The 17,373-nt window shown below is 33.8% G+C and overlaps 2 protein-coding genes across 2 annotated transcripts; one reads left to right on the top strand and one right to left on the bottom strand.

Annotated features, from left to right (window-relative positions):
• The first annotated feature begins 1,217 nt into the window (after positions 1-1,217).
• Positions 1,218-5,722, top strand: LOC120333366 (uncharacterized). The gene is made up of 4 exons (XM_039400778.2): positions 1,218-1,482; positions 1,662-1,788; positions 1,899-2,028; positions 3,143-5,722. The coding sequence occupies exons 1-4, from the start codon at positions 1,337-1,339 to the stop codon at positions 3,505-3,507; spliced, it is 768 nt and encodes a 255-aa protein (XP_039256712.1). The 5' UTR covers positions 1,218-1,336; the 3' UTR covers positions 3,508-5,722.
• A 1,115-nt stretch (positions 5,723-6,837) lies between these two features.
• Positions 6,838-17,137, bottom strand: LOC120333358 (uncharacterized). Its single transcript, XM_039400764.2, has 4 exons — positions 16,388-17,137; positions 13,292-13,417; positions 8,787-8,995; positions 6,838-8,133 (listed from the first exon to the last, which is right to left on the bottom strand). Exons 1-4 carry the CDS (start codon positions 17,067-17,069, stop codon positions 7,789-7,791), a joined length of 1,362 nt encoding a protein of 453 aa, XP_039256698.2. The 5' UTR covers positions 17,070-17,137; the 3' UTR covers positions 6,838-7,788.
• Positions 17,138-17,373: the final 236 nt, after the last annotated feature.

The raw sequence follows: 17,373 nt of genomic DNA, 5'->3' as shown, positions 1-17,373 counted from the left end.
TCAGACAAAATTTTATTTTTATCGTGGCTTTTCTGTGGAGTAATAAGGCTTCAACGCCAATTGGTGGATATCTTGGTGTTTTACCTTTAGTGTTATCCGAATGCTATGTCCACCCATCAGGAAAGATAACTTGGTTTAGAATATTTGGCTAGTTTGATCTAGTAACAAAATTAGGGGCTTCTCTATATGATTGAGTCGTTCTTCGTCGGGGTGAACGCAACAAAATTATAAGGATACTTCAGCTTTGTATTGCCTTGATAGGCGCCTGCATTATTTTGATTTGTCTCTAGGCCAATGCGAGCAAATGTTATAGGCGAACGTTAAAATGCCAACCAAAAGGGTATTTTGTACATGGGGAATAAAACTTTCATATATTGCATCTATACTTGTGAAAGGTGCCTTTTATCGGGTTGTAGCAAATATCACTATTTAAATATAGTTTCCTTTTAAATACCATTGTATTGTTATATCACCTAATTAGTCTCCAATGATACATAAATAACAATTGTCAAGCGATATGGTTCCATTGTAAATAAAAGACTGAACGAAACAGTTCAGCGTATTGTTACATAGTAAACACGAAGAATCATTTACCAAGACTTCATAGACAAGAAAGATGCCAACCATTTAAACTAAGTTGTATGAGGTACTATCGCGATCGAATTTGAGTGAGATCAACGCTCTCTTGGGATCCTGCAACATACCCACTAAAACAGACTACATCAGTGGACAGGATTAGACTAATAATTTCAGGCAGGATATCATACATCATGTCCCAGTATATACCGGAACAGCGGCTTTATCATTTCGTCCAAAATGAATATAAATACACGCCGGAAAGCCTAACTTATAAGAGGGTTCTGTCTTAATTTAATGTAACTTATACCATGCGAAACATTGAACAGCACACGACACCCGTTGTAACTAATAGACTGCAAATAAGCTCTACTGACAACGCGATTAGAAGCCAAACTAAGCGATGTAGCCTTCTATTCAAGCCCGATAACGAATTCAATATAGCATAGATTCCGAGTTAGACCAAACAATGTGAAGTGGATATTATGATTGCTGAACGTGTGTATCTAATCACGTATAAAGTTGTCGAAAGCTTAGGATAGCCGTGCTTATGAATTGGCGTATTGTTTGCTTTATTCTTCTAACAATTGATCTTTATTTAGGCCGCTAGACTAAACTAGTTTATTATCGGTTCACCCATTTAAAATGGCTAGCAGTTTGAAGTTAAGCTTATTTTTACTAAGGGTATTATTTTGTTAGGAAAATAAAATTACTAGAATAGCATTATAGGCTGACTGTTAAAAATTACCGTACAGTTGCCATGAGCACCAGAATTCAACAAAAGCAGAAAGAACCGACAACTTCACTGCTTGATTCTGTGTTTTATCAAAGCGCGTTGAGAGTGAATCGGCTCGAAGATAATAAGTTGAAGAAAATCCAATTGAAGATAGAAAATGATTTTGAAAGGTTTGTTTGTTGGTATAAATATAACCGTATTCAATTCACAAAGTGGATCACGCCGTTTATTCTTATGGCGAACCATGTAGCCTATTCTCAGTTTTGCTGACCGTTCTTAGTAAATGCCCTATTAAAAGTAATATTTTCATTCTTATCTCCGTAATTTGTTCTAAAATATTGTCTTTCAGACAATTTAATTATCACAATACGGCAAGTACCAACGCGTACGATTGGGCGATGAATATGAGGCAAACTACTGGGCGAACGTATCGATCAAACCCTGCCAGAATGAGAAATATTCAAAGTCGTCCTAAGGTAAGCGACTTTGTATGTGTTTGCAGCATCGGTGTCACTTAAAATACTGATATAAAAGCGCACAAAAATCCAAATTCTCTATGAAATACCTAAACTAATTTCATTCCTAGACTGTACCTGAAACAAGACCTACATGTTGCGTCATGTATGGCATGATAATGGGAGAAAGGCCTGTCTTACTGAAACACTTCCTTGGAAGAAAAGCGAAAAAGAGAAAAGTAGAAAACGGAAATGAAAATGGCAAGTGTACAAAATTTTATTTTACTAGTTCATTATATATTATTCTGTTCGAACATGAACCGAATATTTTTTGATGCATCAGGTAACCTTTAATTCAAATCAATATATATACTATATATATTGTATTGTATATATACTATAATTGGCCGTGAAACACTCGTTGATAAAATATGTGTCGTATATTTGATTAACTGATCCCATAAAGACATGGACTAGTAACTACACGACAGTCCGTTGACGACAATCAAACGTGACTGGGTGGCCTGTGCCACCGACAGTGGACATTCAAGTCAACATAAATTAAACTTCTATATATATTTAGATTTTTAAACAAAAAAGAGCGTCGAGCGTTTGAACTTTGGCAACGTGTATTTATATTGGCATTTCTAAAATATTATTTTGCAAACTGAAAGACCTCTACGTCGTTGTACCATAGGGCGACGTCGTCAAGCAGGGGTCGACAACCTACGGCCCGCGGGCCGGATCCGGCCCGCGGAGTAATATAACCCGGTCCGCGATGCTTTACTGAAGTATAGTAATAAAACAGCTGTTTTGACGATTATATTCATTACGTAACATAATTTATTGTGAGACACGTGTAGACTAGATTATATTACAACCTAACAAGTATATAATTCACAATTACTCGTTTAATGAGCGTATAATTTAATTATAATTGCACAAATGGTACCAAAACGCAGAAAAGTTGATACTAAGTGCAAATGGTTCAATGGCGCCGGAAATATTCAAGTGGAATTTTTTGAGATGCATTGCAATGAGAAAATAAATCTATATTCTATTCGTGAGATTTATCACTGCTTTATTTTTATTGTAAAAAGTATCACCCGTGGGTTTTCAACTTTTTAAAAATATGTGCGGCCCGACAATGACTTGTAACCCTTGATTCTGGCCCGTGAGCGACAAAAGGTTGCCGACTCCTGTCGTAAAGTATATGAAACTGATTGTAATATCCATAAATTGGTAGCTTGGACAAGAGGCGCGAATATAAGATCTTCCACCGATAGCGAAAATGCAAGAAATGCAACAAAATACGTTTCATTGCTTTACAAAATTGTGGAAGTGTTTTTATGTTATTTAACATCTTTCAATTTAGAAAATGAGAGTAAAGCTATGGAAGGACATCGAAATGTAACAAGCGCACCAATTGGGGAAAAGAGAGTACAGACACCTCTAACAAGAGTATCAATATCTCAAAATAAAAATAGACGCCATGAAGTCGTCAAACCTACTTTATCTAAATCTTTACTTATCGAAGAAGCAGAGGAATACAAAACTTTTATGTACGATAATAAACTTGTAACTCAGGTACCGATTGGATATTCGAGATCAAGCTCCCGGCCCCACACAAGTTTTGTTTCTCACACAAGCGAAATGTTACGACCCGAAAATACGAAAGTACCTAATTATTATACTTTAAGATACAAGTACGTCCTGCCACCTATTTGTATGTTTAGGTAGTGAATCTAATGATTTTCTCAATTTTCAATGTGTTTAAAAAACCATAAATATTTATGTCAAGAAAATTTTATTCGTGAAATACTTAAACATTTGATAAACAGTGAAACACTTAAACATTTGACTCTAAAATTAATCGTTTTAATTTTTATCCTGCCTATTTGAAATATATATATGTTTATACCTATAATGTTATTATTACAAACACGCCGATATCACAACATGAATATTTAAATATTGCTGCCTCGCTTCGATATTATATAAACAACGAAATCTCCTTCTTTGTGACTTCACTTGTGCATCAAAAGCAATCGAAAGTAGTCCATGTGACTCGGCGTGTAGGGTGGTTCACATAACCGCTGGCCGGTTACGGCTTCCTACACCCTTAAGTCCGTGCATCTGAAAACAAATAACTGTTTTGGCTGATTAATACCATAACCCGACATGTATTGGTATCCGGACGAGAGGCCGCAGTTCGCCATATAATTAAGCCGGTTTCATTACATTTGAACCCACGTACATTTGAACCCGTAATTTGAACGCACGACAATTGCACCTATGGAATTTTTTTCTTACGGGTATTTGAACCCATGCTAACCTTAACCCATGGATTTTAGCACCCTCATGTAGATTGAACCGCGGATATACAGGTCCAAATGTATGGGTTCAAATGTACGTGGGTTTAAATGTACGGTCACCAATTAAGCCATCGCATCGCCTTTGCTCACCCCGCGATATATATGTAAATCCTATCCCATACGTAATTTATCTAACCTTGCAAAGAGTCGGAAGAACTCACGGTAATTGTGGTACCGCCAGGACTTCGCTAACTACTATCAGAATCTCCGGGAGAGGGTAATAAAAGATCTCCCTCGCTGTGAGGTAGAGCTTCGCGTGACAGCACGTTTATTGCGCTTTCCGTTCCCTGACTTCGCTCAATTCAAAGACAACTGCCTAGGTATCGCGTGCCCTTCTTTGAAATGAATTGACGACTGTCCATGCTCGACCGTATAATTAAACTGTGTCATCAGCTGCTTCCTCGTGGTACTGTCGGTTACTGAACCCGTTCGACACTATTACTAAAAATCAACACAAAACCAACAATGCGACAAGACACACCAAATGACGACAAACATATTTTATGATTCCACTTCCGGTAGATTTTTCGAAATATCACTCTACACTTATAAACAGCAATTGCGATCAACACAATTAAAATCACCAGACCCCCTTTTTGACTGAATCGTTTTCCACATGTTTCACACGAAAAGGGTTTTTCACTCATGTGTATACGTCGATGTATTTTTAAAGATGTTTATTCTTGAAATGATTTCCCGCATATCTCAAAATAAAATGGCCTATTATCACAATGCGTTTTCATATGGCTGCGAAGTGATATGGGATGTAGAACTTTTCTACCACAAACTGTGCATTCAAATTCACGAATCACTGTATGCATGGATTTAATATGCAGTTTCAGATGAGTTTAAAAATGGCCTTTTAATGAGCTCTTGAATTTCACATACATACACATGGAAATGGTCTTTTGTTTGAATGACATATCAGATAGTTTTTCGAACCTTTTTTCTGACAAATAAAGCAGAGCAAATTGTGCAGGAAAATAGCTTTTCCTTTGCATGGGTTGCATATGCTCCTTCAGTGTTTTTTTTTGTTTGTTTTCCATATCTTCGCCACATTCATCACATTTAAATTCTGTTTCTTTAAGACGAATGACAACATGCTTACACAAACCCCCCTTATCAACAAAGCACTTCCCACATTCTTCACATTTATATGATTTAATGTGTGTCACTTCGTAGATGTTTTCTTAGGTCGGCACGGGTATAAAATCTTTCCCACATATATTACAGATGTGAGGTTTATGGCCAATGTGCACCCTAACGTGTGCCGTTAGGCTTGACTTGCTTCGAAAACCCCTGTCACAGTGAACACACTTATGTGGCAACTGTCCAGTATGTCAATATATGTGTGCTTGTACTTGTAGACTATCTTTAGTTGAAAAACTTCTCGAACACAATTCGCATTTATGTGCTATTCAATTGAATGGACCTGTTGATGTCGGAAATAATGATGTTATTCTGAGATTCCTTGCCACATACCTCACAATTGTAGATTATCTTTTTACGTTTCGCTTTTTGCTGGTAGTCAGAATTTTCTTCATTTTGATTGGTAAAATAGTGGCCGATTTTTAAAAATCTCTTCTGCCATTTCCAACCTCTCTGGCAGTGTTTTATGTTATATATTTTCATCAGATTAAATCTGCTTTATATTAATAATAAAAAAAAAACAGAACAATTCTCAGTAATATGCATACGAGGGCCCATGACTAACAGCAACAGCCATTAACCAGTTATATATATAATCACTTCAATGCTGCTTCGAATCGAAGAGCTCACCAACGGAGAAATTGACGTTGAAACCGTCAATTTTCTTCTACTTCGGCATCTTTCACGTTTCAGAAGACAGTGACAGTCGCAATTCTATGACAGTGACTCGACGATTATTTGTCTAGGATTTACCAATTTGACAATACTGTCATCCCTGTTGCTCTACCGTTCCAACATCCTAACCATTCACTCATGCTTCTTGCACAAATGAAGAGAACATTTCTACACCTAATTTCCTACATACATGGTAATTGTGCAGCAGAAGTCAATCAATGTGTTCTCGTAGAACATTTCTTTTGATGTCGCCTCAAATTGACAGAGGTGTATATTACAAATGATGTTTTTATATATTTTTAACTTCCATGTAGGCTACAATAATGGATGTTCCTCAGGGCATCGACTTCCTTGGTTACTTCGGTAACGTTGGGTAATCCGCAAGATGTCATAGGTGGTGTAATTATTGGAAGATTAGCGGCCGTTCAGTCAAGTGTTCTGATATGATTGTAAATCTAAGCTCATTTTTGTTTTGTGGTTTTTCCACCAATTTGTTAGTTTTTAGTTGTGTCCCCTCAATTTGGGAATAAATCATATAATTGTCGTACTGCCTTCCTATAACTGTTGGTTCAGTAGCAATAATCGAAAACCAGCTCATAAAAAGTTGGGATAGACTAAGCTAAAATTTGTTATTAGTACTGTACTTTCAAATGAAAGATGTTTTATCATTTTGGATCAGAATGATGGTTATGAAGATGGAAACGAACTTTTGAAAAAACTCATATAAGCCTTTCATTTAAAGCGATAATCTGTTCATTTTGGTATCGTTCCTCATGTAGATAAAGGCTGAACCAAAAGTATTACACATATGACATGAGCATCATATAGCGCATGTATTTTTCTCTATAAAAGAATAAAGGGTCTAGTTTATTTTTATTTGTGTAACTATAATTCACTGCATCCATCAACAGAAATCAATTGTCATATTTTACAGTTTTCTTTGTAACAAAAATCAATTATTCTAAATTTTTTACCATTTACCTAAAATTTTTCAACTTCCCGGTAGTAGTTTAAAGACACTTATTACAAAATTTAATTTTTGCATCGACAATTCTAAATAACAAGATATATACAATAGAATGTAGACTTAAATTAGGAACATATTCGATACTCGTGGTCCTCGTTTCAAGAGTTCAAAGTTCGGAAGTATTGTAGAAATAATGCTCTACATGGACATTTTCTTATCACTACATCATATAAAAAAGCAATGTAAAGCAGCATTGTAATGGTTTATAGTACAACCAATCTCCCTATATCAAAAGCGCGACACATTTACTGAAATTTGACTGTGGCATTATTTTATCATCAAAATTCCATTGTTGTCACACAGCGCGCTACATGAGCAGCGTTTGTTTTCTCATTAACGAACTTCGAAACTTTTTATATTGACCAACGAAAGCAGATTTTGTGAATATGAACCAACTAACTGGATGATTTGTATGTACACGATCATTTGCCAAGGTTTTTTGTAATTTTTTTACAGGAAACTCCAATTTTAGGCGAAAAATAACTCAATTATATTGTGAGCACAAGTAGCAGAAAATATACAAAATAAGTCAAAATATATTTTTATGTATAAAAATAACATTCGTCAACTTTAAAAGTCAAATCCAACTCTTAACACATATCCTAATTTAAGATGTTGGTGGCGTTACAGTGGTGTAATGATTGATATAGTAAGTTTTCTATGATTTTTACAACACGCATATCAGAATACCAATGTTGATTCAGCATCTGGTTGCTTGGCTTTAAGTTCAAGTTTACCTTCGCCCACTGCCAACGTTGGCTCTGTCTTTTGTGCTCGGTTTTATTTTTAAGTTATCTACGGGATTGGATTTCCTTCATATCGTTGACAGAATTTTAGAAAACTACTAGAAGTTGACGTTTCCGGTTCGTCATAGTTGGGTGCCACTTCCGGGTTCACACCATTTACTAGAGGCTTGGATAAATGGCACACTGATTCACCAGCAGTAGACATTGATTTTTCGTTGTCGTCCACAATAGAAGTGTGTACCCTTACTGTTTCGATTTTCGTGTTTGTAAGATCGGGATTCGGATTGTCTTTATGAGGAATAGTTGAATTGCGGTTTCCATCACCACTTGCGAGGAGTTCCCGCTCTTTTGTGTTTCTCCATTTCATTCTTCGGTTTTGGAACCAGATTTTAACCTATAAATTGTTAAATATTGAGTTCTGAATGGATGTATAAAGTAGAGATGTTGAGGTATCTATGTTTTCTAAGTCTCCTGTTGTAGGAGACCGAAACCGTCTCAAAACCGCCTCAAATAACAAAATCCTGTTTTATGTGGAGGTAAAATTATGGTCTCATTCCAGTTCATTCGAGATATTATGTTTCTAATGGAAACAAACAAATTACCGTGTTAGGATTGAGTATAGGAACAAATCTGCGATTGATCTTCTACTTCACAAAACATTTATACTATATTTAAGTTATTCGAAGTTTTGAATTTAAAGATATTTTATTGACTAATAATCTGCGTATTCTATTAGTTTTATTAAAAATATTTTCAAAAAATAAAATCGTGTAAGTTCCATATCCCTAAATACTGGATTTTTCTGGATTTTGCGTCGTTGTTGAATGCGATAAAGAAACAATTTACATACAGGGCGATACTTTTCTTTGTCTGGGCAATATGGTGAAACTGGAACTATCGTAATTCTGGAATTAGTTTCCAATATCGTATGATCGCACAACAACAATACGCTTCAGTATCAGAAAGTGGTTATTATAATATTTCGGAAACACGCAATCAATCATTTATGAAGTCATAAATCTTTATACATTTTGTAAATAAACGTACTTGTGAATCTTTTAGACCCAGTTTATTTGCAAGTTTCTTTCTTTCCGGTTTACTAATGTATTTCTGCTGCTGAAATTTCTTTTCTAATGATTTTCGTTGATGGTCAGAAAAGACAGCTCTTCGTAGCATTCCTCGTCTAGGTTTTCCTCTTGTTGTTATAGGAAGCCACGAATAGGAAGGAACTATTTCGCCCACATTGTGATGCGGTACTGAAAAATACATTCAACCCCGTTAAAATATTTCACAACTAAATCTGATGTCCCGCTTTTTTACGACGTAAATAATGCAGTAGGCTGTATAAGGTCGAAAATAAATATTCAAAATCTAGCACAGATTCTTACATTTAACTATTTGCTTTTATATATTCTTGTTTGCAGCGTAGATTTAAAACATCACATAAAGGAACTAGAAACACAACCTAGGGCCTGTAATCCTCCAAAATATTTGGTGATCAGGATATTTGAAATTATAACTCGCACTGCAAAACAAAGTTTGGAATTTTTTTTTTAATGTCTCCTTCAGTTACTTATAATTGAAAATGCAGTTTCAACTCGGACAGGTGGGATTTGATATTCTTTGAGACATTGAGACTATGCGAACTAGTTCAAATACTCGAATAGTTATTGTTCGACACTAGTTTTTATATTTTTAAACATTCGTTTAGCATTTATATTCTGGAGTTCATCGATGGCTTGCATGGGAAAAGAGAAATTGATTCCAAGATGTGTGATTCTAAAATAGTTAAACCAACTCAAGCTAACATAATAAATATTTATATTAGAAATTCAAATATGTATTGGCTTAGGGCATTTTATTAACACAATAATAAAATTAGTATAAAGCATGTAGAACGTAAATTAAACTATAAAATTTGTTTGCGATAACATTTACTCAATCGTAGCTTCAGCTAATGTCACAGGTGCGTTTTAATATACATTAATAAAGTGATATTTTATGGCATCTTCAGGTGTCACTTGCCGTAAATCACGCGTATGCTTGTAAAACTATAGCACCGCCATTTTGCATCCACTTTTCTGTCGCAACGATTAGTAAAGTATATCAGCCGTGATCGAAACGGCAAAATAATGGATACATATCGGTAATATTGTGCGATGCAAAATTTCGAATTTTTACTCGATGAAAATTATTTTAATTAGTTATATGAAGCTTGAAGAGTTGTGTTATTTATTTATTTATTTACTTGTGCTTAAACCCAGAATATTGTATCTCCATATGGGCGGGTATTTAACCACGGTCAATAAAATGTGGTTCGATTAAGATTCCTTCAGTTTAATAAGAGAAATGCAGACCAAAAAGTATGCGTTAGGATTAATGGCATATGTTTTTCAAAAAAAAAGACATTTCAATTTGGATGACTCGATTGAACTTTTGATAGATGTAACAAAATCAGACATAATTTCTATATATTGTGAACAAGATGTCATGTTTGGTGTATGGCCGATCTAGCTAGTAGAACCTCAAAACCCTAGCTTAGACTGAGTTTTGAAATCTTATGTTTATTTACTATGCCGATCCGATAATAATCCTACCGATTTTTTCTCGGTAACTTAGAGAGAAAAAATGGCAAATTTTTCTAGTTGACTTGACGTATTCCTATATTTGAGCATTGGTATGTTGTCTATTCAGGCCATTGCCAAAATACAATCTGTCCTTTCCGATTATTGAGTGCTTTCTAACCAAGAAAATTCTGACTTCTCGCTAGAATTTCATTGAATTATTTGATAAATTTGATTAGCATGTCTTTTTCTCAAAACATGTCAATATAAGAACAAAATCTCAAACAACAAAATAACAAAACTACTCATCAATAGTTAGTTGAGTAAAGACGAGAAATAATTCGCTTCTGTAGAATGCAGTATATTTATAATATGTGCCTGATCACATATGGTCAAAACTTATATTTCTAACATGGGAAACGTATTATAGTCACTATTTTCGCGTATTCTAGAAAGCGGTGCTGTATTCGCTAAATTATACGGGTATATTATAACAAATGTTTTATAAAACATACCCGATATTATGAGCAATAAACAAAAATTATGTTTCTCATAAAGACACCTATTGTAAATAAATAACCGTAATTAGTGCGAGTTTACTTTTGGGACGATTAGAAAATGATTTTATAATTACAGTCATATTTTCAGCTTATATTTTTCCCTATTTCTGTAAGTTATATTTCCATATTTTCGAAAATTCAGAAATTATTTAAGACATTATCACCCTTTACGGAGTTTTAGAATTTATTTTTCTAAATTTATTTTTTAAATAGAAATAAACGTAAGTGTTATTCCTAAGCTTTTCTCAATTGTAACCCTTGTTGTTACAAGAATTTAATTTGTTACCATATTTTATTCGTATGGCGGGACGTTTTTCACATCCGGTAATCCATCAAAATTCCAATAATTTTTTTTATTTTTCAACAGTAGTTCGAAGGCAGTCTATCTAAGATTTACGTAAGATGACTATGAGCGTGATAACATTGTGAGAGAGGATTTAGATATTTGTCTAACACACCGCTTTATTTGGGAAGAATTATCTAATACAATGGAACATGGCGGCGTTCTAACTTTGATGTCGACTTTTTGACTGAGATATGAGCAAATTACATTATGTTATATTAACTTTTCCGATTATTATTACCTTTCTACGCAAACGACACAAAAGAATTCATTGAAGTGACGTATATTTCATCTTAGTAATCCACTTTTGCCATATATCACGGCAAAATAATACAGTTGAAATTAAAAGTACATTTTAAAATACCATGAATTAGTTTTCTTGATCACAATTAATGAGAATTTTTGTAGTCTATAATATATGATGTTTAGCACCAAAAGTCTGTAAAAAGTCAAAATATGAGTTAAATTAAATAAGTACAGGTATTTTATAAATGAAGCATATTAGTGTGGTAATGAATTCAACAACTCCCAGGTAACACAATTTCTGCAAAAATTGTACAATACTCTTAGATTTTGTATAACTTTGTATTACTTTTTTTCGATTACTTGTACAACTCATTTATATAAAGTCCCTTTACAATTTCAATTTTGTTATGAAGTCAGTTCTCAATATATCTTAACCAGGTTTGACAATATATGGCATCGATAAATTCTCTTGCAATTAAAAAAAAATGTAAGACTTTATGGACACCCTATGTTATTTAACATAAACGTTGCTCATACATACATTAATTTTCTATGTAATGTTTTGTGATTTTTTTTAATAATTTTTTTTTATTAATTAATTAAATTAAAGTTACAAATGGATAACACCCACGGTGGGTAAGAGTGATTCCAATGATTTTATTTACACTCTTGTAATCTTGGGCATCACAGTAACCTAATCATTTAAGTGAAATTAGTTTTTTTGACTATCTTTTCGTACAAATATCATGACTAAATGATATTGAAGTTTTTTTTTTAACTATGTAATTCGGAAATTCGGAAAAAAATGTAAACCCAATCTCGACGAATAATTCATCTGCCATAGGAATTTTTTTGTTCCATAATTCTCATTCAGAAAAACAATTGAGTGCCCTACGATCAAGTTTTTGATAAATTATTTATTTTTTATTTTTTCTACCTAGATAGATTCTTTTTTAACCACCTTGGCGTGGTTTGGATTTCAATTTGGAATGCTTTTATTTCAGATGCTGTTACTTACTTGTACGTTATTAGTGAGAAAAAGTAGACGATGTGGAAATTCTGTTATTTTTCAAACAAACAGCGACTGAACAAACATTGAGGTTAACCCCAATTTCCTCGGAATTCCATTAGAAAACAAGAAAGATTGTTTTCGAATTTTTTTAAATCTGACGAATGAATTAAAAAACTAAAATTTGATATCCATTAAATATAAATATCAATTTTTTTCTCACTTTATCAACTTCTTTCAATAGTCTCTAATTTATACATATTAATGTTATTGAAAACACTCATACTCATAATGTACGTTTTCTATAAAGACAAATCTAAAATAATCAGATTACTAAAAATCGTCATTTATCAAAAGATAAAAAGTTTAGAACAATTATTTTTAGTTTGAACCACAAGTTGATAGACCAAATAGCGAAGCTGAACTACATCTGCGTAATAATAATTGTGATGGGGAAATAAGACAAAAGTAACTTTTTCACATATGGAGTAACACAAAACAAAACTCGTTGCGTAGTTTTCTATATACCCTACATGAGATTAACTACAAATGATGAAATTGAAGTTGCGCACTGGCACTTTCCTTCAAAGCGGTAGAATTAACTATAACGGCATCGCAGGGTAAGACGTCGCGTCCAAAATCCATACTCACTCGGTAGGCAATGCCGAATCTGAAAATACTGCGATCGTACCAAATTAAAATTGCTTCTGTGTATGTGGAGTGTTGTTCATAGCCCTATTCGAGGAGAAAGATGTGTAAATTCGTCGTGCAGTATGACTTGTCGGGAATACAATTATAAAGCATTTCATAAAAATATAAAAATAGCTTACCTCCAAATGTAGTTCGATGAAGAGGGAAAGCAAATTGCTGGAAGTAGCTCTTATATTGATCAATCGGATCAAATTGCTGAGAAGATGGTAAGGTGGGTGGAATGTGAGATGGACTTGATTTGGTGCCTGCAAAAATCAATAATTTGACATTTCAAAAAAATCTGCAAAGCATATAAAAATTTATCCAAAAATTAAAATAACTCAGCAGACATAAGTAGATTATATGATGCATTTTCTTTTATTTCATGTTCGTTAGAAACTTTGAAATTGTACATTGCCGAGAATTTGTATTAGCTGTAAAAGTGGTTAAGTTTGACGCCATTTTAAACATGGTATGTACTTGCAACCGACGAAGGTGATATAAGTTTTTTTATGAAAAACTTGAGCTTGTTTTGACAAGGCAATTGCATTAATCTGTTCAAGGAATCCTTGTTAGAATCTTTGCTTCAATCACGCGTATCGTAGCGTAACCGCAATATGGCTCCTCCCGCGGCCTTGAGACGTTTCAGTTTGCTTTTCACACCTAATTTAAATATCGGTGTCGATGTGTGTCATTTATAGCGGGCTTAGTTAACTTGTCAGTTGGTTTTTGGAGTGATGTTTTTTGACACGTTGTTTGCCTAAATTCCACGTTTTATTGCGTTTTGGTTTTGTTTGTTTAAAAAGTGCTTACTTTACGTTTTTGTCGCAAAATTGCACTTTGCTCAGGTAATCATTTTATGCTCGATTCAAGTTTGATTTACTATAAAAAATTTTGCTAAAAATTGTTCAAAGAAATGTCAAGAAGATTCATATCCAACAAATTAGTTTTTGTTTGTAGAAGATTAACTGAAAATCAATATATGTTTTATAATGAACTACACTCATTGTCACTAATATGTCGACCAGTATATACTCTAGAATAGTACGAGATCGTTTCTGGCAACGATTATATGTGATTTAAATACGGCAATGCGTAAATTACAATCGAAGTTCAACAAAAATGTCACAGGAAAGTCGGCCTACTTTAACAAGCGGTAGGTACGAATTAGCGAAAACGGAAACAAGTCTACTTGAGGCATCTGCCAAAGTTTTACCCTTTGAGGTCAGTTTCACGGCAAGGTTAAAAAGCTAATGACGTATTGTGAATTTAGGGGCATGGCGTGACGGAGGGCTAACAAATGGTCAATGGCATTTGGTGTTGATTCCAGTAGAAAGCTTCTCAACCCATCTCCTGATGAAAAGACGTATATACTGCTTACCTAGAAAGGCAAGGGTCATTGAAGCCGTGGGATTGTAACCTTATACCGTAGAATGCCTGTCTCGACAATGTAGTGGACATTGAAATTGTAGACGGTTAATTAAAACGATCGTCGTTTTTACTCATAGACTAAAATGGATACTAATTAAACAAAAATATTGGACGAGACAACAGTTAACTCATCAAAACAGTTTGAAGAAAAATAAAACCTAAATTTACTTGGTATTAGATAAACCCATGTCATACTAAGTGGATTGTTTTCACTGAAACTTTATCTAAATTAGTAGGATTCAATTTAGATTGACATTGGTGAGTGAGGATAACTGCATAAATGTAAAATTGATTGCTGATGAGTGCTTTAGTCTTCATTGTCATGAATCCCACGCTGCAACCTTTCATTATTGGTAGCATTATAAATCGAAAACAACAAATTGCTACATTCTCAACAAATTTGTCTTCATTTTTACTTACAAAAATTTTTTGTGCTTGCGATTTAAGAGCTACTTCAAACATATGATTTGGTGATTCGGAGCAACCAGTTTAAAGATCGTTGATTCGTTTAAACTGATCAAGTTGACCGAAAAATGTATATCAATTTACTCTTTTCTCTTACAATAGAAAATAATGTGACAAAAAATTTCAAATAAAAACACATTTCAATCGTGTTAAATTAGCCTTGAAAACATGACCAGAATTGCGAGACACGGAATAGTGTTTTGTGGATTTAGTCCGTTTCGGCACTTGCTTTCAAAACAATTGTTTACTTGAACGTGATTTAGTGAAGTAACTTTATAACTTGTGGATTGATTTAGGAGCCGAGTAGCACGAATTTTCTTCCATAGTTGTGTAGAGTCACGCGCTATGTGCACGGTTAATTTATTGCCCATAATAGAAATGGTAAACTTTGTCGTTATTTTTTTAAAAGTGTGGAAAGAAGGTGTTTGCTTAAGCCTTATTATGTATACTGAAGTTGGCAATACATGTCCCAAACGACAACAATGGAATTCATCATTCAAACGCTTTTTAAACTGACATGGCGGATATGGACCAATACTTATGCCATAAAACTACACACAATATATACCTTTTATTACAAGTATATCTCGTGTTTCAAAATTATAAGAAGATTTTTAAAAGCGCAGCCAATTTACGGTTAATATTTTTAGATGGAAGCAACTTTAACGCAATAAGCTATCGAATACCAAACGGATTTGCACAAAATTTTTAAGTATATATAGATATATAAAGAACATAAAAAGATTTTTAAATTACAAATTATGGCTCCATTCGAGTCTCGAAATTTGGCTTTTTAAAAACGAATTCAAATGTCATTACTTCGACCGGAAGGAGAAAATATTGGTGCAAATTTTGCAAAGTTTTCATGCTTGCCCTGTTCGAATTGCTGGGATACCGACCGATTTATTTTAACCATAAACGTGATGGATGTATAGAGAAACAAAAAAATACAAGCAGAAACGGGAATAAATGATTCGAACCATCATTCCTGTTAATTTTATATCAAACCCATAAATTGTATATAAAAAAGTGTGAAACAACAAAACTACTCATTATTCACCTGAAAAATAGCTTGAAAAAATCGTCTTAAAAATTGTAATAACAATTGGAACATGTTTCGATACCTATATTTATTGATATTTGATTTTCAAAACTGTTTTCAACTAAAATGATTGCGCGATAGAAGATATTTGTCTTTTCAGCCATGGTCGAGAATGTTAATGGACATGAAGGGCTCTTGGATCTGGGGCATGCTCAATGAAGTTTTTTGGATCTTTTGATAACGTTTATAGTTAGAAGTTCTATGAGTCGAAAAATGGATGACATAAAATATTACTAACCTGACGAAACACCAGAATTAGATTCTTTGTGAGATTTTTTGGCGAGAATTGCTCTTACACCAAATTTCAAAAACGGTTCGCTTTTGTGTTCTTGGCTATCGTCATCTTCATCGGGAGTATCGTCATCAGATTCCGTTTTTAAAATATCAGATTTTGATGAAATATTTAAATTATCACAAGTAGAAAAAGTATTTGTTGAAGCGGAAGAAGACGAAAATATGTCGTCGTTATTATTTTCGTTGTTTTTGACGTCATAAAGTCGGTTTTCTGACAGAATTTTATGATGTTTAGTCTCGTCTCCAAGTTCATTGTCAGTTTTGTCACAACATCCCCAACCTTCGACATTTATTTGCAAATTTTTAGCAGGATTATAGCAACGACCCATATAATTACTTCTCAGGGTCAAGTTTTTATCTTCACGTCTCGGTTCGTTAAAATTATTTTCACTCACGCAACGACGTTCAATGAGCAATCTCCGAGCAATATCATTGAGATCTGTATTCCAGATTGGAGAAGGCCATAATATATTACAGTTTTGCTGACTATGTCCATGTACAGCTGGTGTGCAACATGCCATAGAAAAGTGGCTTGGTGATGGGAAGGTATGGCACAATAAACGTGGTTCTAGCAACCCAGCCCGACAGTAGAATAAGGCCCCCGTATTGTCCCTGTCTATATCCATATTGCAGAATTTTAATCTGCTTTTTCGAGGGAGCTGGAAACACGATTAGTGAATAAATTAATACAATATTTCCTAAACAGATAAAAATAATAGGTAATTTTCGTTTTATACCACTATGCTTTGACTTTGCAGAAATTTTAGAACTAAACTGACAGTGATTATAACTACTCTATACGAAACGACTCGATTGGCATTTCAAATGGCATCTGCTTTAATTATTATTTATTTTGTCATGTGGTAAATATTATTACAACAACTAAATACATTTTTAAATTTCGATATTTGAAATATTGCAATTAAACTA

Source organism: Styela clava, chromosome 13 (assembly GCF_964204865.1).
Source record: "Styela clava chromosome 13, kaStyClav1.hap1.2, whole genome shotgun sequence".
NCBI classification, from domain to species: domain Eukaryota; kingdom Metazoa; phylum Chordata; class Ascidiacea; order Stolidobranchia; family Styelidae; genus Styela; species Styela clava.
This window is presented reverse-complemented; position numbering and strand designations above follow the sequence as displayed.